General features: G+C 38.2%; 1 protein-coding gene across 2 annotated transcripts in view; it reads left to right on the forward strand.

Moving 5' to 3' along the window:
• The window catches only part of pappa2 (pappalysin 2), a 240,043-nt gene that overhangs the window by 70,384 nt on the left and 146,875 nt on the right, over positions 1 to 22,784 (forward strand). For both annotated transcript variants that reach the window (XM_028810464.2, XM_051933196.1), the window contains exons 4-6: positions 16,444 to 16,737; positions 18,868 to 19,060; positions 20,017 to 20,138. In XM_028810464.2, the coding sequence (XP_028666297.1) occupies positions 16,444 to 16,737; positions 18,868 to 19,060; positions 20,017 to 20,138 (609 nt within the window). The remainder of the gene's footprint in view (positions 1 to 16,443; positions 16,738 to 18,867; positions 19,061 to 20,016; positions 20,139 to 22,784) is intronic.

Here is a 22,784-nt window from a genome sequence, read left to right on the forward strand (position 1 = left end):
CCTAGTGTGTGGGTGGGTGAGTGTGTGTGTCCTGCGGTGGGCTTGCGCCCTGCCCGGAGTTTGTTCCTGCCTTGCGCCCTATGCTGGCTGGGATTAGCTCCAGCAGACCCCCATGACCCTGTGTTAGGATATATGGGGTTGGACAATGACAGACTGATACATACACACAGGTTAAAATGTATATATAACAATGAATATATTTCAGAAATATACTTATCCACAAGTTGTGAGATTCCTACCCTTAAAATTCGACGAACGTCCAATTTTCCTTCTGTAAGAAGCGTTGTTTGCAGGGTGTTAGTAAATGATGGTTAGTGTTAACCTCATGCTTTATTTTATATGGGTATTACAGTATATTCCATGCCTCTGTGGATCATAAAAAAATTAGACACAATTTAAAAGAACTCTCTAACAGTTTTTTAAAGATTAATCTTCACATGAATGCCTGAAAGTTTTTTTTTTACATTTTGTCAGGTATAAAGATACACATACACATATTCCTTCCTCAGTCATGACAATTCCAAAATATTGTGTGTACCTGACCAATAAATAGAGTTGTCTTCCTCACTAACAATAGCAATGAAAAATAAAAAGAAAACAGCCAACAAAAGTATCTGAAGACCCATGAAAGATCAGTCTTCCCCCCTTTGATTGGTCTTAGAATCACTAGAAGCCCCTGAACATCCTTAATGTACAACCCCGATTCCAATGAAGTTAGGACGTTGTGTAAAACGTAAATAAAAACAGAATACAATGATTTGCAAATCCTTTTCAACCTATATTCAATTGAATACACTACGAAGACAAGATATCGAATGTTCAAACTGATAAACTTTATTGTTGTTTTGCAAATCTTCACTCATTTTGAATTTGATGCCTGCAACATGTTCCAAAAAAGCTGGGACAGGGGCAGCAAAAGACTGGGAAAGTTGAGGAATGTTCAAAAACACCTGTTTTGAACATTCCACAGGCGAACAGGTTAATTGGAAACAGGTGTTTGTCATAATTGGGTATAAAAGGAGCATCTCCAAAAGGCTCAGTCGTTCACAAGCAAGGATGGAGCGAGGTTCACCACTTTGTGAACAACTGCGTGGGCAAATAGTCCAGCAGTTTAAGAACAACGTTTCTCAACGTACAACTGCAAGGAATCTAGGGATTTCATCATCTACTGTCCATAATATCATCAAAGGATTCAGAGAATCTGGAGAAATCTCTGCACGTATGCGGCAAGGCTGAATACCAACACTGGATGCCCGTGACCTTTGATCCCTCAGGCGGCACTGCATTAAAAACCAACATCATTCTGTAAAGGATATTACCAGGTGGGCTCAGGAATACTTCAGAAAACCATTGTCAGTTAACACTGTTCGTCGCTACATTTACAAGTGCAAGTTAAAACTCTACCATGCAAAGCGAAAGCCATATATCAACAACAACCGGAAACGCCGCCAGCTTCTCTGGGCCCGAGCTCATCTGAGATGGACTGATGCAAAGTGGAAAAGTGTGCTGTGGTCTGACGAGTCCACATTTCAAATTGTTTTTGGAAATCATGGATGTCGCGTCCTCCGGGCCAAAGAGGAAAAGGATCATCCGGATTGTTATCAGTGCCAGTTTAAAAGCCAGCATCTGTGATATAATGGGGGTGTGTTAGTGCCCATGGCATGGGTAACTTGCACATCTGTGAAGGCGCCATTAATGCTGCAAGGTACATACAGGTTTTGGAGCAACATATGCTGCCATCCAAGCGACGTCTTTTTCAGGGACGTCCCTGCTTATTTCAGCAGGACAATGCGAAGCCACATTCTGCATGTGTTACAACAGCGTGGCTTCATAGTAAAAGAGTGTGGATACTAGACTGGCCTGCCTGCAGTCCAGACCTCTCTCCCATTGAAAATGTGTGACGCATTATGAAGTGCAAAATACGACAACGGAGACCCCGGACTGTTGAGCAACTGAAGTTGTACATCAAGCAAGAATGGGAAAGAATTCCACCTACACGGCTTCAACAATTAGTGTCCTCAGTTCCCAAACGCTTATTGAGTGTTGTTAAAAGGAAAGGTAATATAACACAGTGGTAAACATGCCCCTGTCCCAGCTTTTTTGGAATGTGTTGTAGGCATCAAATTCAAAATGAGTGAAGATTTGCAAAACAACAATAAAGTTTATCAGTTTGAACATTCGATATCTTGTCTTTGTAGTGTATTCAATTGAATATAGGCTGAAAAGGATTTGCAAATCATTGTATTCTATTTTTTTATTTACGTTTTACACAACGTCCCAACTTCATTGGAATTGTGGTTGTATTAGTTCATTGGACTACCTGAGAAAACCTTTATGCCAAAGATTTTCATTCTTTATAAACATTTCAACAATTAGTAGTTACATTGTTATTAATTCACTTTTATTTCTAATATGAACAATTAGAATGATGCAAAATCAACTACATTATTGTAAATGATTTTTAGCTCATCCATAAAAAATAGCTCACACCCACCTCCTTGATAAAGTACATTTTAAAATATCAGTCAAAGCTTTACCTAAAGGCATTGTGGCTATGTCTCTAATCCACCTTTCAGTATTTAATAGTAATAGTAGCAAGAGTGTCATTGTTTATGTCATGTTTTGTGCTAATATTATGTCATGAAGCAGAACAGATGTATTTAATAATGAACAGGTATTTACCAACTAATATAACATTTGTTTTATGTCAAGGAGCTTGCATTAATACAGTGTTTAACATTTTAGATATATTATTTTCTAATATCCTAGGTGGAGGATCAAGGACAGATTGTGGTGTCTGTAGGTTCATTATACGATTTTCATTACACGTTTTAGGTCATAAAAATAACGTCACTTTAAGATGTCCAGTTCAAAGGAATTATGAAAGACTGATCATATCGATGATCTAAAATTCTGTACTATAGATGATAATAGCTACTGTAAAGCTACACCCTTAAAGATAATGATTCTAAAATGGCACTTTATTGGGTTGCATGGTTCTTCATAGAATCATTGATTGACAAAAAAACATTTCATTCTGAGAGAGGTTCTTTGCATAAAAAGTTGGTTCTTTGGGCTTTATATGGGAACAAAAAAAAATCTTTAATGTATAGTTGGCTGGCTAGCAGGATACTGACAGATCAAGAAAACCTGAACGTAATCTGTGTTATTGTACGTAGAAACAATTTATTAAAATAATAATTGGTATTTTACAAATTTCCTATGTATGGAACCTGTAACAGATCTAAATATATAAAAGTTTTTCTGGAACTTTCATGTGGATGGATCTTTTAGGAACTAAAATGGTTCGTTCTCCCGTTTCATTGCTTGAAGAGCTTCTTTGGCACTTTTGTTGCTAGGAGTGTATACTTTCTCTGTAACAGCACAAAGATCCCTTCCAGAGACCCTTTTTACTTTCTCATATACGACGTCTAGGGAAAGTATTGTAATCATCCAAAGATTCGATGTTGAGATTTTGATGAATCTCAACGTTTTAGACCTCCCTGACTTTCTCGTATATGAAATCTAGGGAAAGTATTGTAATTGTCCAACGATTCGATATCGACGTTTTAGACTTCCATGAGTCCAAAAATACCATTTTTAGAATTATGTCTGTGTGTCTGTCTGGGTTTGTGTATATAAGTATGATAACTTGAGTAAGCTTTCACTTAGGTCAACCAAATTTTTCAACAAGTATTAGGTACAAAGCACAGATTTCTATCAACTTTTAGGCTATTTCAGTTAACTGGAAGTGATACTTTACCTTTTATTCATGCAGCTGCAGAGTCTGATGTAATCAACTTTACTTTTATAATAATTGTTCAATATATTATTAATTTGATTTGTTGTCGCTTCTTCTTTAATGTACATAATATAAAAATATAATCATTGTCTTGTGGTTTACTCCTCAAACATCCATCCTCAAAGCTGAGTATACGAGAAAGTCTAGGGGAGACCACTCCCGATTATTTTTAAACTAGCCTGGTTTTCACATGTTTGTACTGAACACTGAATATCCTGGGTATCATGTATTAAAGGGCCAGAGCCAAGGAAACTCTTAACATCTTCTTTTTGTTTTGATTTTGTGAACAAATATCATCATTGTTAACAAGCTGGAAAAATTTAGAAACTTCATTACTATTAGACAGAGTTTAGCTCAAGTCTAGCCAATTTAGTCTCTGTTTCAAATATCCTGGCTTTTATTTTATCATCTGTGCACCAAAGCTTTTGGGTTCTTAGAGCTTAATGTGACTATAATTCTGTGGATAAATTAGTGCTGCTGTAGATTGAACACTGATTGTTACATCAGACCTACTGCATTTCTCAAGAGATTTCTTCCTAGCTAAGGCCGCTATTTCCTTATGCAGAATCTGAGACTTGTGCTACTTTATTTCCTACTTTTTCAGTTTTTCTAGATTTACTGTGTGTACTATACTGACCCATGCTTTTGTTTTTGAAATTTTTTTGTCTTGCGCTTCTGCTTTAGGATTTCACTTACTATAAATTGCTTACTTTACATTTTTCCCCAAGTTTATCATAGCCTTATATCCACAGGTGATTGCTTTCCATGCACCTATTCAAATCTTCTAACCAGCACAAGCAGAATTTCACTATTTAAGACTATTCTCTTTGTTTATTCTCCACTGTCTTGGCACTTTCATTTGGACAAGTTCTTTTTCAAAGACCTTTGGGTCTGATATTTGCATATTTCTCTCTAACACTGAATAATAATGGGGCCCAGAAAGACACAGATGTCCTAACTGTGTAAGCAAACTGGGTCGATCCAATTTTCCAACATGGTCTTCCAATTTTCATGTTTTTCCCATCACATTTAAATGAACTAAGCATTTTTGGCAGACAAAACTATCAGTAAAGTATTGCAGCACTTATAATATACACATGTACCCTGAGCAAGCATTGTTACAAAGGAACATAACTGCGGAAGGTTTTGCTCAGTTGCAGGGCAGCTGGTATTTAGACCTGTTGCAGAATGAACAGCGGTACTCTTAAACAGCCACTCTAGTTGACTATGCATTTGTATGCTTTTCAGGTCTTTAATTGTGTGGGCTGAGGGCTGCTGGCAGAGGCTCTGACTTGGAGAATCTCTGCTGCACTCTGCTGTCATAGCTCCCAGCTTGGAAAGGCTTCACTGGACCACTATTGAACTTAGTCCATTGAGTTTTGGCAGCTGACACTTAAACTCGTCTGCATTCTTCCTGCTTCTTGCGCTCACACGACTGCACATATATCTATGAAGCAATTATTTAACTGTGGTTTGTTTACCTACTCAGGATGAACAATGAACATACTTTGAAAAGTAATTGGTTCCCTTTTTACTGAGAAATCCAGCTTCCTTCATTTTCTACCATTGAACCACAAATATTACACTTTGACATCTTCTTTTTTTCTACATCCTTTACCTTGCCAGTAAACTGTTTTGCACACTTTTCTGAACAGTGCACCTGTCTAATGTCTTGTAATCATCTTTATGTATTTCTGTAGGGTTACACAATTAGACTCTTTGATATTTCCATGATAACAGTCAAGTGAAGTTCACAAGATTGTGTTGCTATTATGCAGTGGCACTTTCTTGTGTTCCCTGTCTGATCCCCGTCACTGAACCCGTTATGTATTTTTCAGGATCAAGTACACACTGTCATCATGGAGCTGATTTTCCTTGTATAACGTAGTATACTATATACTATACAACATTACCTTACTACAACCTGCAGGAATGAATACAAATAAGTAATATGTTTAAATTTATAAAAATGTATTATTATTATTATTATTATTATTATTATTATTATTATTATTATTATGTGTCCTCTGCACACAGTACAGGAAAGGGACAACCTCTGTTTCTGATATTTGATATATGCAGTACTTTTTGTCAATACAATGTTTGTGTAATAAATGCATGAAAATGTCAATGTGTGTAAGACAACTCTCAATTTAAACAAAATTAAGAGGCAAACTAAATAGCATATTTTGAAGTTTGATTTGTTAGGGGTATGTATAGAATTACTGCTGTTATAAAATTACTGTACTGTGGTATGGCAAACTTGAATAAAAATAATTAGATGAGAAGGAAAAAAGTAGTATTAAGGGAAAATAGAACTGTTAATGAAAAAATAAAGTGAGGGAAACTTAAGAAGTAGTCAAAATATTAATAGGAAAATTCAGTGGCAACTATGCAAAAGAATGTCGTACTGGCAAGGTAAAGCTCGGGGAGGTCATATATGGAAATAGATTTTAAATTAAATGCATGTGGTAAAATCTTTTGATATTGAGTTGGATCAAATGAAAAAGTGTAGTTTAGCAATGCTGGGGATGTACGAAAAGATAAATTAAATTGTAAGATCATCTCAATGCTGGCAGTGACACAGAAAGTGTTGGCTCTTGTTCATTAGTATGGTGGGCTAACAGGTAAGAGTCCATAGGTTTATTGACAGCCTAAAAGCAGAGGGCCTGCTGGAATTCTTCAGGCACAGCTGGTGGATTAAAAAAAATTACTAACTTTATTCATGCCCTTTTTAAGCTTCAGAAATTTCTTGGCTGTGTAAACTAAGCGATGTTCTTTGTTCAATGCTTTTTCATAGGACATAACAGTTTAGTGGTGGTGTATGATTAATCAAAGACCAGATTTGCACAATTACTGTGGTATTGCAGATCAAAAATTGAAACTGTATCTTGTTAGTAAAAAAGGGATGATACATTAAAATGACTGAGATAGTGATTATTGTCACCAGGGGGCACCTCTAAGCCATTGTTTAGAATGCCTGATGTCTGGAATGAGCAGTGAAGACAGAGAATACTGTATATAGGATAGTACTCATACTGTACAGTATGAAGTAAACCATGTATTACGGCACATTTGTTGAATAAATTGCATATATATATAATGACATTTGCAAGTCTACCCAACATGACTAAATGAATCCCGCTCAGTCTTTTACTTTTGATGATCATTTCTGGGATTTAAAATTCTCACAAAGTTTAAGTTCACATCAGGTTACAAATAAAAGAATGTCCTTTGCAGTAAAAAAAAATCATATGCTTTGCCTATAAATGTATCTTTCTGTGTTATATTAGCTTCAAATCAAAACAATGTAAGAGATGTGTATTTTGGCCTTCAATGGAGGGTGAGCGAGGTTGCAATACTTCCAAATACATTGTTTTTTTCTGCCACTGTGAACAGATCTCACACTGCTTAGGGTCTGCTACATTTTTGTTCTGCATCCATCTATCCAACATTTTCACTAATGAACACTCAGCCTGATCCAAATGCATGTTTGGCTTTGGTCCACTCCTAGACATAGTACCTCCATAACAATGAAGATTTATTTAAAAACTAAAGTTCCTTTTTGCTATTTATAAGCCTAGCAAAACCCTTTGTATTATTATATTTCAAACTGTACACTTTCTTACTGTAAATAATTACAGCAAAGCCTATTTTTCATAAGTAATTACCATGTAATCCTTGACTTATATGCAGAACAGGTTTTGGAGGAAAAACAAGCTTGCATTTCTCTTTTAATATATTGTACTTTTTTCACAAAGTACAAAATCATGTGGTTAGGTTGATTATCAACCCTAAACTGTATTTTTCTGACCAACCATAACATACACTTGCTGGCCACCATGTTAGGTTCAACTGTCCTTCTCACATGCAGACATTCACTGCCCAGTCAGTGACAGTGTCACAGAGTATAGGCACATAGTAAAAATCAAGGCAGATAGACTGGAACAAAGAGACTGTGTCTGCAATTCAGAGGTAGAAATGGCAAGGCTGATTATTTAATTACACTTAGCATACATCATAGTAGTGTACAAGAGCCGTTATGGTGCATTGGAGTTTTTATACTTGATAGTCTCTGGCATGTATTATGAATTCATTACCAACAAAAATGCAACCAGTAATAGTGGCCCTATTGTCTTGTTAAGCCTTGTCATTAATAGTGTTATGAAAACAGCAGAGCGGTGTTAAGCCAACAGACTTTGAGTGAAATTACATTTTGACCAGGAAGTGACAAGAGAATAGTCCTTTATTAGGAAGAAATCCAAGCAGATTTAGTTCTTCAGGTTAAACTTGAAGTCCAAATGAAAACCACCAGAAAGGCCATAATCTTAATGCTGATCTCCTACTCTTTCCATAGTAATCCTAGCATTAGTATCCTGAATGCTTTTTCATTGGTGACATATTTTCAATACCCTCAAGAGTGTGCCACCATCTTTTATAGGGGAATGTGTGATCACAGGTCGCAACCATGTGGCTTGTCAACCAGGGGGAACTTGCAATAAATAGTATGGCAGCACGCAAAAATTGAGGTGCTCACAGAAGAACAGCAAACAAAATGGCAATGCAATCACAACACAAAAATAATGACAAACATAAATAATAATTGAAATAACAGTACTAGCATTTCCAAAAATGACACCAAAATAGATCAGAATGATGCAAAAATCCAATCATAACTAGCTGGGTTTACTGGTGACTCAGACTCTTTTCAACAAAACTCTAGAAAGTATGTCTTCATTGTACTACAAAACCAAAGGCTACCCACAGACCACATTGCTTGGCTTCAGTTATTCCAGCTACTGATAATTTTGTTGTGATTAGAGGATCAGGATGAGGGAAGAAATCAATAAGTCAAAGTGTTCATGCAGCTATATTTCAGCAATGCAGACTGGTGGTGAAAGTATCCTGGTGTTGTTTTTTGGCAAACACTGGGTCCCTCAAGTATGAATAAAGCAATAGTTGAGAAACATCAGTGCTGGCTAATGCTCTATGACACAAACCTAGGAACTTGATACTGAATTAATCTTAATACATTGTCCTGCAAACTAAACATATATTCAAATTCAGTCAAACATATGTTCCAGTATGAGGTGAGAGAGTCAATTTTAACTACTAACCCACTATTAGCTAATTTTCCAAAGATCATGGGACAAATTGGAATAAGGTCAGAATGTTGGTGCAATGGTTAGCACCACAGTTTCATAGCTCCAGGAGACAAGTGTTTGAATTATGGTCTCAGCCACAGTGTGGAGTTTGCATAATCTCACTGTATGTATATGAGCTTTTCTCCGCTATACTCAAGGTGTTTATGTTAGATGAATTGGTGATTCCAAATGCACGACTTGCCTGTGCCACATCCAGGGTTGGTCTTTGCCTATCTTCTGATGCAGCTGGGATAGACGACCCTATTTGGACAAAGCAAGCATGAACAAATGAGAAGTTAACAGATGCTGGAATAAACATGTAGAGACATCCCAGTGATGCCCTTTTGACAGCCTCTTGCATTCATATTCCTGACTAATGTAGGCTTTCGTGAAGGCAGATCATTAAAAGGTTCACTATTAGTTAAGTACACATAAATGTACAATTAAACTGCAATAATCCAGTCTTAACTAGCAGTATATGTTAGGTGGAAGTATGGCTTTATTGCACTAAGAAACTAAACACTAGACCCACAGAGAATGGGGAGAATATTGCATGACTTGGCTAATTCCAGTTACCAATGATTTTTTGTGCTTAGAGGATGAGGATGTTGGAAAAAAATCTAATCTAAGAGTGTTAGTGCTGCTATATTTTCAGTAATGACTGGGGCAGGCAGCATATTGATGCTGTTTTGTGGCAAGCATAAAGGTGTTGCTTTGTAGTAACACCAACAGGCTATCCATCCATCCATTATATCCTAACTACAGGGTCATGGGGGTCTGCTGGAGCCAATCCCAGCTAACACAGGGCACAAGTCAGGAAACAAACCCCTGGCAGGGCGCCAGCCCACCACAGGGTACACACACACACCCACTAGGGACAATTTAGGATTGCCAATGCACCTAACCTGCATGTCTTTAGACGGAAACCGGAGCACCTAGAGGAAACCCATGCAGACACGGGGAGAACATGCAAACTCCACGCAGGGAGGACCCGGGAAGCGAACCCAGGTCTCCTTACTGCGAGGCAGCAGTGCTATCACTGCGCCACCGGGCCGCCACCAACACGATACTAAAACACTAATGCCTGACCAAGTGAATGACAAAGTGATTTCAAAGTGTAGAAAGTGCTCAAATGAAGATAATGCTCAATACAAAGTAGGTTTACTATTTTAGCAGACAGTGTTGGTTTAGTGTTGGATTGCTTATCACAATATTAATGAAATTGGAACATTTAGATTCATTTTTACAGTGAAAATGTTAATAACTGTTTCTTCACATGATTTCCGTTTGTGTGGAGTTTGCTTATTCTCCCCATATCCACATGGATTTTTTTCTAAAATGGTCCAGTAGTGAGTGATTCTGGGAGTGTGCATAACTGTGCATTGTAACTAACTGCATTCCTGCATAAAATTGGTTCATTTCTTATATCTGATGTTGCTGGGATAGTCACCTGCTCTCTGGACTAGGAAGGTTCATGAAATAAAATACATTTCTCACCAGGAATCAACCTTATTTCAACAGATGTATAAACAGCTATACTGTAACTTTACTATAAAGTGGAATTGAATGATATTTACTAGAAAAGGATAGCGTATAATATTATTATTATTTTTTTATTCATTGGCTTGATAATTGGATGCTTAATGCAAGCAATGAAAAAAGATGTTGTATGCAACTATAATGTGGGTCACATGGTGGAGCAAGTTCTGGCACTTGACTGCCTGTGGTTCGCATTTTCTTCATATGTATATGCAAGATTTTTCTGGCTACACCAGTTTCCTCCCACATCCAATGAAGAGGAAGGTAAATTTGTCTTGTAACCGTAAGCTAGCCCTACAAGAGTAAGCAACCTGAGCAATGGACTGGTGACTCAGTGTTGGTTCCTGCTGTTGTGCTTAATGTTTTTAGGACAGGTTTTTGTCAGTTACATGTTATGTGATGTGTGTTCTACAAAGCAAGTCAGTCAGTGATTTGCTTTTCCCACTTGGCAATTACAAGTCGGCATTTTAGTCTAGTTTTTCTATCATTCTTAAATTTAACACCTATCTAATAGTTGTGTGTTGTGGCCCATTTCACTCACCTTTCAGTTTCAGTTAGACAGCAAAAATTTCCAGAGATGAAAAAAGGAAGGGTGCTGTTTGCCCTTAATTGTACTGTGTTCACTGCCATCATTATAATTCAAGCAGCTTCTGAACATGAGATGCTGAATGATAATAGCATGCATTTCTTCCAGGAAAGGCGTTGCAAGACCCATAATTAAACTTTTTTTAGCCAAGAGATATTGTCAAGCTTTGGTCACTAAGTTGCACATGAAACTAGAAAAGGGGAACAGGTTTCCAAGGAATAATGTCTTTATTGCTGAACTGGCAGGTACAAACACAAGACTTTTTCCAGACAGGGTTTGTCAACAGCAGAAAAGCACACATGAAGCAGCTGTCAAACGTGACGCTTCAGCTCCCGTCTCTATGTCAAAAGAACACAAAGTCCTCCTCATTAAGTGGGTTCAATGGCTCAGAGGCAGCAACTGGAGCAGGGGAAGTCTGATTGATCGAGGACAGGAGAGTGAGCCATTAGGTTGGTCAGGGCTCGATCTTTTAAATGTTCTAAACCTCGTGCGATAAGCATGTCACACAGAAAGCCCACAAGCCAGCAGCTGATCCTGCAATGGGGATGGGTAAGAGTTTGTTTGTTTCTAGAGCATGCTGCTTCAAGAAATCATAATCATCAAGCCCCTCAAGAGGGAGGCTTTGCATAACCTGCAGGGCATTTCCTGACAAAAAAAGGGCGACAATGGCAGCCCAGTTTCGTCTGTACCAGCACATCAACGTGGCTGTCTGCTCAAAGCAGAAGAAGAAACTCTCTGGGTCCTCCAAAGGGGCCACCTTCACAAGCATGTCCCTGGGAAGGGCAGTGGGTGAAGCCAGCACATCCTCCGGGTCTGCTGGAAGGGAAACATTCAAAGGATCCATCTGTGCAACACCCCATTCCTGGTACCACTTGTCAAGCTTGGGTCAAAAAGTTGCACAGAAGACTAGAAAAGGGGAACAGGTTTCCAAGGAAAAATGTCTTTATTGCTAAACTGGCAGGTACAAACACAAGACTTTTTCCAGACAGGGTTTGTCAACAGCAGAAAAGCACACCGGAAGTGGCTGTCAAACATGGCGCTTCAGCTCCCATGTCCAGGTCAAAAGAACACAAAGTCCTCCTCACCAACTGAGTTCAACAGCTCGGTGGCAGAGACTGGAGAAGAGGCAGTCTGAGGGAGAGAGGACAGGAGAGTGAGGCATTAGGTTGGCTGGGGCTCGATCTTTTAAATGTTCCAAACCAGCTTTCAGCTGATCCTGTAAGGGCAGCTGTATTTCTTTGCCAAAGTATTACTGTTAAGAGTGCCGACACCAGTCACAATCTTTGCAAATGGCACTTATCAACCAAAAGACAGGTTTTGTCTGGTAATCCGTGCTTTCATACTTTGTGTCTAAAGGGGGGGTCAGAGTGCATGGTATCAAATAAGGAGAGGTGATGAAGTATTTTAAGGAGATGTTCAAAAATGACCACTGTTCTTCAGGCCAGTAATTCATGTACATTTTGCCACATTATCATTTCTATTGATGACATTACTGACATTGGGTCTCTGAATAGTCACTGCTAGGATACTGTGTTATTTCTAGGGATAGGCATGTGCATGTGGTGTTTTCCACAACACGCAAAGTCACAGCTGCCACCTTATTTGTCATAAATAAAAGAAGCGGGCTTCAGTGAGAAAACAAATTTATTAAATCTTAGGAATTGTTTTGGTTTTCAACTTCTCCCTTTTCTAGTGACATTGGTTACTTTCATAACAAAGAGGCCATTCTTCATTTATTTGAGTATTAAACTGCACCCCTGTGACTACTCTAATTGTTTTCTCCCTTAAGATAATTACCTTGAAGATTGCCTTTTGTATTTGGGTCAAGACAGCCAGGGTTGTGTCCTGATGGCTATTTCTGAGGGAAATCAGTGAAGTCCTGGTCGGTATTTGTTTGCTTTGAGGCCAGTTCTCCCCTTTATACTATTTTTATGTCCCTGTTTCATATCAAAAATAATTTAATTTTGTACATTGTATTCATTATATAGTACAACAGAAACAGGTACAGCAATTAAGGCATTCCACAGTTTATGGCTGAAAAATATTTACATAAAATAAAACTCACTTCCAAAAGTAATATACCATAAGATTACACATATAATTCAAGAAAAAAAGTTTATTTATTTTGGATCTAGTTTTTGGTAGAGAGCATCCTTACCTCCTGTGTTACAGCATGGTACAGCAGTTGCTCAGGCGCAGACAGGACAGCACTGTAGTGTGTGGTTAAGAGTGCACAACAGATCATTGGCAGCAACCTACCTAGTATCGAGGACATTTACATCAGCAGGTGCAAAAGTAAAGCCTCCTCCATTATGGAAGATGTCATTCATCCTACACATGGACTGTTTGCCCCACTCATGTCAAGCAGGAGATGGCGCAGCTTATGGGCTACCACTGCCAGGTTAAGGAACAGCTTCTTCAGGGATTCTTTTAGACTAATCAAACCAAATCAAATCAAATAGCCTTTTACTGTCAATTCTCTATATGTGCAGAACATACAGGAGAATCGAAATACTGTTTCTCTCTCACCTTCGTAGTACAATAAAATATAATATAAAAAAAGAAAAGTATAACATATAAGATAAATAACATTACAACTTGTAAAGTAGACCTGTGTACAATGTTCAATAGTCAGTAGTGCAAAAGCCAATTACAGTAAAAAATGAGAAGGTGCATTATAGAGTAGCTTATGAGATGTTCAAAAAGACAGACAGTTAGCAGCAGATGTAATATTGAGTCTTTATATAATACCAGCTGTGGTAAGGTACTTGGTAGATAGTGACTCTTGTTACGGTCCAGGGGCAGGGGGCAAGGGGGGAAGGTAGTGGAGTTCAGCATCCTGACAGCTTGGTGGATGAAGCTGTTAGACAGTCTTGTGGAGCGGGCCCAGAGGCTCCGGTACCTTTTCCCTGAGGGGAGGAGGCTAAAAAGGGAGTGTAAGGGGTGGGAGGAGTCACCAGCAATGCTGATGGTTCTACGGGTGAGACGGGTTTGGAAAATGTCCTTGAGGGAGGGCAGTGGGGCTCCAATGATCTAACTGGCCGCATCCACTATGCGTTTCAGGGACTTCCTACAGGAGGCAATGCAGCCTCCATACCACACAGAGATGCAGCTGGTGAGGATGCTCTCAATTGTGCCCCGGTAGAAAGAGCACATGATGGGGATGGGTTGGTGGTGGTATGGTTAACTTGTGCTCTCCTCAGTTTGCGTAGAAAGTAGAGGCGGGTATGAGCTTTCTTGGCCAGTGATGTGGTGTTATCTAACCAGGATGTACATCCCCAGGAACTTGGTGCTACTCACCCGTTCCACAGCTGCACCATCGATGGTCAGTGGGGGGTACTGTGAATGACCTCTCCTGAAATCGACCACAATCTCTTTGGTCTTTCCCACGTTCAGGAACAGATTATTGTCTTTACACCACTGGACCAGTTGGCTCACCTCGTTCCGGTAGTTGGCTTCGTCATTGTTGGTGATGAGGTCGACCACGGTTGTATCATCTGCAAACTTGACAATGTGATTGGAACTGTAGATTGGTACACAGTTGTGGGTCTGCAGGGTAAAGAGCAACAGGCTGAGCACAAACCCTTATGGGGCCCCTGTGCTCAATGTGATGGTCTTAGAGGTGATATTGCCGACCGCATATTTTGTGGCCTCCCTGTAAGAAAGTCCAACACCCAGTTGCAGAGAGAGGTCTTGAGTCCCAAATGGCTGAGTTTTTGTATTAGATGCTGGGGAATGATTGTGTTGAATGCTGGACTAAAATCTAAGAACAGCATTTGTACATAGGAGTTCTTTGAGTCCAGGTGGGTGAGGGCTGGATGGAGAGCAGCAGAAATGGCATCCTCTATGGACCTGTTTGACCTATATGCAAACTGAAACGGGTCATGGGAGGAGGGAAGAATGGACTTAATGCTCTGCATAACCAGCTGCTCAAAACATTTCATGATGGTAGAAGTCGGTGCTACAAGCTGATAGTCATTATAGCTAGATGGGAGGGGCTTCTTAGGGACAGGAATTATGGTTGTGACTTTAAAACATGTGGGAACAACAGCTTGGTCCAGGGAGATGTTGAAGATGTCAGCAAGGACATCCTTCAGCTCCTCAACACAATCCTTCAAAGAATGATCAGGTATGTTGTTTGGTCCGACTGCCTTCCATGGGTTGATCCTAGAGAGGGTTCTCTTCAAGTTGGCTGTGGCCAGACATATGGCCTGCCTACCCTAGGGAGGAATGGTTTTCTGTGCCGGTATGCTCTTTTGTGTCTTGAACCTGCCAAAGAAGTCATTTAGGCAGTTAAGCAGTGTGATGCCACCTTCACAGGTCTGTGGTGGGGGTTTGTAATTATTGAGGGTTTGGATGCCACGCCAGAGAGACTGTGCATCTCTAGTGTTGCTAAAATGTCCAGATATTTTCTTGCTGTACTACTTTTTTGCTTCCTTGATACCACGGGACATGGTTTTGTTTTAGTAGTCTCATGTACTAAACTATTGCTACTGCCTTTTTTATTTGCTGTTAATTACAGGGCATACATTTATCTGTGAAACCTTTATCACACTGCGGTGGGCTGGCGCCCTGTCTGGGGATTTGTTCCTGCCTTGCTCCCTGTGTTGGCTGGGATTGGCTCCAGCAGACCCCCGTGACCCTGTGTTAGGATATAGGGGTTGGATGATGATTGACTGACTGACTGACCTTTATCATAAAGTCTATGGGGTTAAGGGGCTACTTTTTATTATGTATTTTTTATGGGGTTATTGTGGACTCTGTTTAATTGTTTAATTACCGGAACCCGAGTACCTAATTTTGTATCTGCCTATGGATGTTAGAATGACTATGAAAGATCCTTGATTGATGATCCCTGTCTACCAGGTCAAGTGACACAGTATCACAATAAGCACTTCCTTCCTTCCTTCCTTCCTTCCTTCCTTCCTTCCTTCCTTCCTTCCTTCCTTCCTTCCTTCCTTCCTTCCTTCCTTCCTTCCTTCCTTCATTCGAACTCCAAAGCCAATGCTTTGATCCTGATCCACTGCTCAGGATCATCTGAACCCAGCACTGATAGACTAAAGGTTTTTGGTGTAGTCAAGATTTTTAGTCATATAAACAATGTAAATTGAAATTAACAGTTGTAAGACTTTAACTCTTTGCTTTCTGTTCTATTATTTGTTAGTTGTAAAAGGGAAATGTGAAGTACAGTAAATTTTGTCATCAGTGATAACTCAGCAAATCCAAAATCAAGCACAGATTTTTTTATTTTTATTTTTGTTCTTTCCTTTTGGTAATTCATCATATCTTAACAGTTTAGAACATTAAGTTATTTGTATACAGTTTCCATTTTTGTAATGTAGCTGTGCTTCTTTTTCTTTTAACCTTTACAGGGGGAATGGTACTAAACCCATCATATTTTGGAATAGTCGGACATACACATACTATGATTCATGAGCTTGGACATATTCTGGGATTATATCATGTGTTTAAAGGAGTCAGCGAGAGAGATTCCTGTGATGACCCTTGTCGAGAAATGGTGCCGTCTTTGGAAACTGGCGACTTCTGTGCTGATACAGCACCAACACCCAAATCCAAAGTGTGCCGAGATCCAGATCCAGTCAATGATACCTGTGGTCCAATTCAATACGAGGGAACACCCTTTAATAACTACATGAGCTACACAGGTATCATGTTCAAAATCATTTTTTGAGCCTATTTACTGTATTCAAATGGATGGTAACGGGAGGCACTTGTTACATGAAAAAAGTCCTTTTCCTTATATACACAGATATCAGCTCACAAAGAAATCCCATAAAATAAGCAGTACAGGAAATAAAACTCAAAAAGTATAGAAAAGCAGCACATTGCTTGATTTTTAATGCTGGTGTAAATTCACACATACAATCAGCTGTACAGAAAAGTGCCATATTATCATTATCAGGGCAAGAAGGTCTGATTCAACAATTAAAGCAGGATCACATGCACGTTTCTCATCTTTTGCAGAGTTCCTTATTAGTGTTGATTGGCGAATTTTGCCCAAGCTCTGTTCACAGCAAATATACTGTATTCACTGGTAACCTTGTTCATCAGATATTTTCCTGTAGATTCACCCTGTGGCTGGCTAAGGTGAACTTTTTCCAGTGCCCCATAATGCTTTGCAGGGCCAGCATGACATCACAGGGCTGTAGCAGCCATGCACAGAACTTTAATGCATGTATATCATAAGCTCCTTGCTGGTCTGGTGCTTTAGGCATGCTAGATGTCACAACCCCATAAGTATTTCAGCCTTCTATCCTACATTCTTTTAAAACACAAAAAGCCAAAAAACGTATCAAACCTTCTTCCTTCAAATATTCTTTTACTGTATGTATCCACCTCCCTTTCTCTTTCCATTGAACTTCCTTTTCCATCACTTTTTGCCCACTTACTCATTGTCTCTCTTTATCATATGTCCATATCACCTGCTTTCCCATACTTTCTTAGATTCCTCTCCCACTTTTGTTTTATCTCTGATTGCCTCATTTCTTATTTTGTCATTTTTTGTAAATCCACACATCAATCTCAAGCATTCTCATTTCTGCCACATACAGCGTCTTCTCCTGCATTCCCTTTACTGCCCATGTCTCAGCTCCATACATCATTTCTGGTCTTAATACTGTCTTAAAAACCTTACCTTTAACCTTTGCCTTATTCTTTGATCGCACAATACTCCCAATACCTTCTTACAATTGTTCCATCCACACTAAACTCTATGTTTTATCTTTGCACCTAATTCTCCATCTTGGGCTGCTTCTGATCCTAGATATTTAAATATAATCATTATTTTCAATAGCTCTCCCTGCAGGCTAACTCTGAATCCTGATCATTATTAAACTTCAAATATTCAATATTCTTCCTATTAATCTTCAATACTCTATCTTCCAAGGCTCTTCTCCATTCTTCCAACTTCCTCTCCACTTTTTCCTTTCTGGTTTTACACAACATAATGTCAGGAAAAAGCATGCATCAGGAGCATTGGATTGTTATCCCATGGCTCTACACACCAATAACCAAATCAAAGAGGTAAGGGCTTAAAGAAGATCCCTGGTGCAGACCTACTGTAACTGGGATCTTGTCTGTTACCACAACGCCACTTTTAATCCAAGTCCTAACTCCTTCATACATATTCGGGACAATCCTCACATACGTCTCTGGTACTCCTTTCTCCTTCATCTAACTCCAGACCTCATGACTTGATACTCTATCATGAACCTTCTCCAAATCAATAAACATCATATGCAAACCTTTTTCTGTGTTTCTCCATGAGCTCAATGGAAAGACTGATGGTAATGTTTTGATCTCAGTAAACCTTTTTAGATTACGATCCATATAAAAATAAAATAACTTTGCTTCTTAAGGGGCCTCCATGTAGTATTTTTTGTTAAGTCAGGGTGGCAATCAATTCCTCATCGATGAGTAGCCTTGAAATTAACATTACCATTTGACATTTAAATGGTTAGCTACATTTAAAATGTGAAGCTCTTAACTTTAAAATTTGCCCGGAGTCTGATTACACCACTGCATACAATATATGCATATATCATATTGTCTTTTGTTTATTTCCTCTTGATTGAATTACTTCCTTTTATGTCCCAGTGGTACTCCTGCAGAAAATATCAACCAACCCCTGTTGGAATCTTGACCTAAAGCCAGGATTATGAAACTTCTGGCCTAGCAGTATTAGTTTATGACCCACTTCAGAATCATTTTGAAGACTCCATGCATAGTCTGTGCCAAGGTAATAATCCAATAGTAATATTGACATCTTTTTACAGATGATGACTGCACTAACAGCTTTACTCCCAACCAAGTGGCCCGAATGCATTGTTATGTAGACCTGGTATATCAGATGTGGGTCCACAATAAAAAACCTGCTCCAGTTCCCATTGCTCCCGTGGTGATTGGACAAACAGAAGAATCTGTGTCTATTTACTGGCTTCCATCTGTGAGTGGAACATCATATGAAAGGTATGAGACATTCCTACAGATAAGTAAAAATCTAGCCATGAGAAATTACTGAGAGTTTTCTTCTCTTTGTAGCCAAGTCAAATTCTGACAACACTTTGATATTACATGTCTTCCGCATGGATATCTGAGAATTGGTTTATTGCTGTCCAAGTCCCCTGGAGAATTGCCTCAAGTTGTTATTTTGACATCAGCAAGTGTATCCTGCTGCAGAATTAATCTGTTTCTTGTTTCGTGACTATTATCAGGTGCAGAAAATGAAATTGCCAGCAAAATTAAGTCATAGAAAGTTTTTTTTGCAAATTTGATTCAGTCTACAGACAGATAAACTTCTGAAACCTGGCCATTCCATCTCAGCAATTAACTCAAGGCATATGCAGCAGTCTTTCGCAACTTACAAAGGACTTGAATTATATCCCCTTCTGTCAGCTTGCATCTAAGTGAAGCGTCTACCTTTTAACTCAAATTGGCAAAGCGCTCTAAAGAAGAGTCTAATTTCAAAAACATGGAAAATGAGCTGCCATGTTACTCCCGTTGAAAACACGGGAGACAAAACAAAGGTATCCTTTTAACTGAACCATTCAAAGGAGTGTTTAATTCTGTGATTAGGAATTGTTGAAAGCTGGATTATAGAAGGGGAATTGGTGAGTAGCATTAAAGGAACTTTTAAAGCTAATTCAAGAGGTAAACACCTATTATGCTTCAAACCGGAAAAGAAGAAGAACAACAATAAAGGCGATTTTATATTTTATGTCCCATTTAACATTTTAACAGATGCTGTCTGGTGCCGGCTGACATGTTATAAGTTCATTTTTAAAATGTAAACAGGGACTTTTTTAGAAACCTATTTATTGTGCAAAAAGTATAGTATGCTTTTCTGTGTTTACTATCTGTTTGGTAATTATTGTGCAGTTAGGTGGAAGTAAAGTGCAGTTAAGCTCAATTTCTTTCTCTCCTAGAGAGGTGGGAAGTTTGTGCGAACAATGCAATGAAAATGGAGCATTTCTTCAGTATGCATACTATGCTACTTCACCAAGGAAATGTGATTCCTCAGGTTACTGGACACCTGAAGAGGCAATAGGTGAGAGGATGTGGCATATTTGGTACAGACTGGCTGGCTTAATGCTTTTGATTTTATTTACTGTTCTTTTCAGTATTTTATTGATCCATATAGTTATATAGTGACATCATAAAGGAATATCCAGACCTGGAAAATGTTGCTTTTTGTCAGTTATTACCTTGAAAAAACATTTATTTTCACATTTATGGAAGAAAATCAGTAATAAAGGTCCTTATTTTTTGGTGCAAACATAAAATTCTTACACTGTAGTGGATATAGAGCAAAAACTGGTTTCATTAAGACTGGGCATTTAATTTTAATATATTTAACAGCCTTTATATTAAAGGTTAGATTGTGATGTTAACTGTACATCTGCCATCTACAGCCACCAATTCCTTTGCAGGGTTCTGGGGTGCCATAATACGTTAGGGCAGAAACCAGCCCTGGAAGAGACACCACATTCCCTCTGAGACCATATTTCTTTCCTATACAGTATAACTGATAAATGAACTTGAAATCAAAAGATCAGTTATTTTTGAACCAGTGGGGGCTCCCTCCTCAACATATTCACTTCTCCTACTTATATATAGAATGTATGCAGTTTATGACAGTGTATGTAAAAGTCTCTGAGCAATTAAAACAAAGCAGGATACTAAAATAGTCAGTGTTTCATGATACTAAAAAAGGGTTGCTGCTCCTTAATTTAACGTCATCATATTTTATTTTCAAGGTTTTGAAGGTTCAGACATGTACTGTAACATCTAATTTGATCGGTGGTATTCTGTCAGCTTAGGCATGAAATGGTCAATGCCCTTGAATTAATACATAACATCAATGAGTTTACTGCTTTAAGAAGACTAATTACTGATCATGTTACAGTCACTGATGATTCAGTCCTAACTAGAGTATTATTAAATAGTATTATTTTTGGTTTCAATATATTTTTGTGCAAAATATATTTTTGTATTGTAGTGTTTAGTAGTTAGAGCTAGCAGTAGAGGCAGCAATATCAGATGACTTTCTCTTTGAACATTTAAATATGCATGCTCCTCTTGGATATCTTCGAGACAAAGTGAACCTGTAACTGGTTAAAACACTCAAACCATTTGGATTACTCACAAAAATTATTTATTTTATTTTTACCTTATTCATAAAATTGCTAAATATGAACTCAGGTACTGTATAGGTGAAAATAACAGGAAAGTGTATATCCTGCATTACTTCTGCATCAATGCTATCTATAGATACTTTTGAAGTAATGATATATTAATAATAATAATACTTCATTACATTTATATAGCACTTTTCTCAGTACTCAAAGTGCTATCCACACAGGGAGGAACCGGGAAGCTAACCCACAATCTTCCCACAGTCTCCTTACTGCAAAGCAGTAGCACTACCACTGTGTATTACTATAAAGACTATTATTATAATTTGTCTCATGTAGAGGAATGTATATCAGACATATCATCTGCAAGTGCTTTCAATAATAAACACATTTCGCAAACAGAATTTCAAAAGATCTTTATCACTTTTAAAATTTAGACTGTCCTGATGAAATATATTTTTTCACATTGAAAAAACAAAAACTGCTTTACGTTCCTTACAGATTATGAGATTAATAAAAAATTGAATAATCTCATTTTGCCATGTATTAAGTCTAGTATAAAAAAATCATTTGAGTTATGTACTTTAATTAAATCATGTACAGCAGGCACAATGGAATCCTATGAACTACATATATATTCATGGTGTCAGTGTTTATCCATTCATTTATATTTATGACGATGACAGTAGGTGCTTTTCGCAGTTCATGAAAGCACAACTAAAACTGAAGGGAAATAAAATGTCCATAGCTGTCATGTCATGTCATTTTCTAACCCGCGTAAGCCATACAAGGGTTGCAGGGAGTGCTGGAGCCTATGTAGCTAGCATAGGGTTGGAACAAACCCTGAAAAGGGTGCCTGTCCATTGCAGGGCGAACACACATACACCAAACACACATTAGGGTCAATTTAGCATCACCAGTTCAACTAACCTGCATGTCTGTGGACAGTGGGATGAAACCGGAGCATCTAAAAGTAACCCACACAGACCCCATGCAGGACTTGAGACACTGGTCTCCTTACTGCAAGACAGTAGTGCTACCACTGCGCCACCTGTCACCTCTGTCCATGGCTGTATGATACTGAAATTAAATTATATTTTTATACTGTATAAGTTGTGTAATGTTTTGTTATTTTGAAAGTTAAATGATGATAATTTAATTATGACGTACATGACTTTTGGTCAAAGCAACTTTAAATCTCCAAGTTCATTTTGTTTTTCTTATTGATAGGGTACCTATGAAAGAGACTCCATTGAATAAATTTGTCTAAGACTAAATTAATCACATAATTTAGTAAAATATACAAATGCACATATACTGGGCTCTTTAATTTACTGCATCATTTATAACAATAACTATGCTTTGGTGCTGTATGTTGGTTACCTGTGATTATTTAATAACTGACTTGTTGTAGAAAATCACTTTTATAATATTTTTGTAGAGGCTTTCAAAACAGAAAAATACTATATCTTTCTCTATAATGTTTGTAGATTTTTAGTAGTAACAAAGCAGTCTTTATAATCTTAATCTAATATATGTAATATGATAATTTTGTACAC

Source organism: Erpetoichthys calabaricus, chromosome 10 (assembly GCF_900747795.2).
Source record: "Erpetoichthys calabaricus chromosome 10, fErpCal1.3, whole genome shotgun sequence".
NCBI classification, from domain to species: Eukaryota; Metazoa; Chordata; class Cladistia; order Polypteriformes; family Polypteridae; genus Erpetoichthys; species Erpetoichthys calabaricus.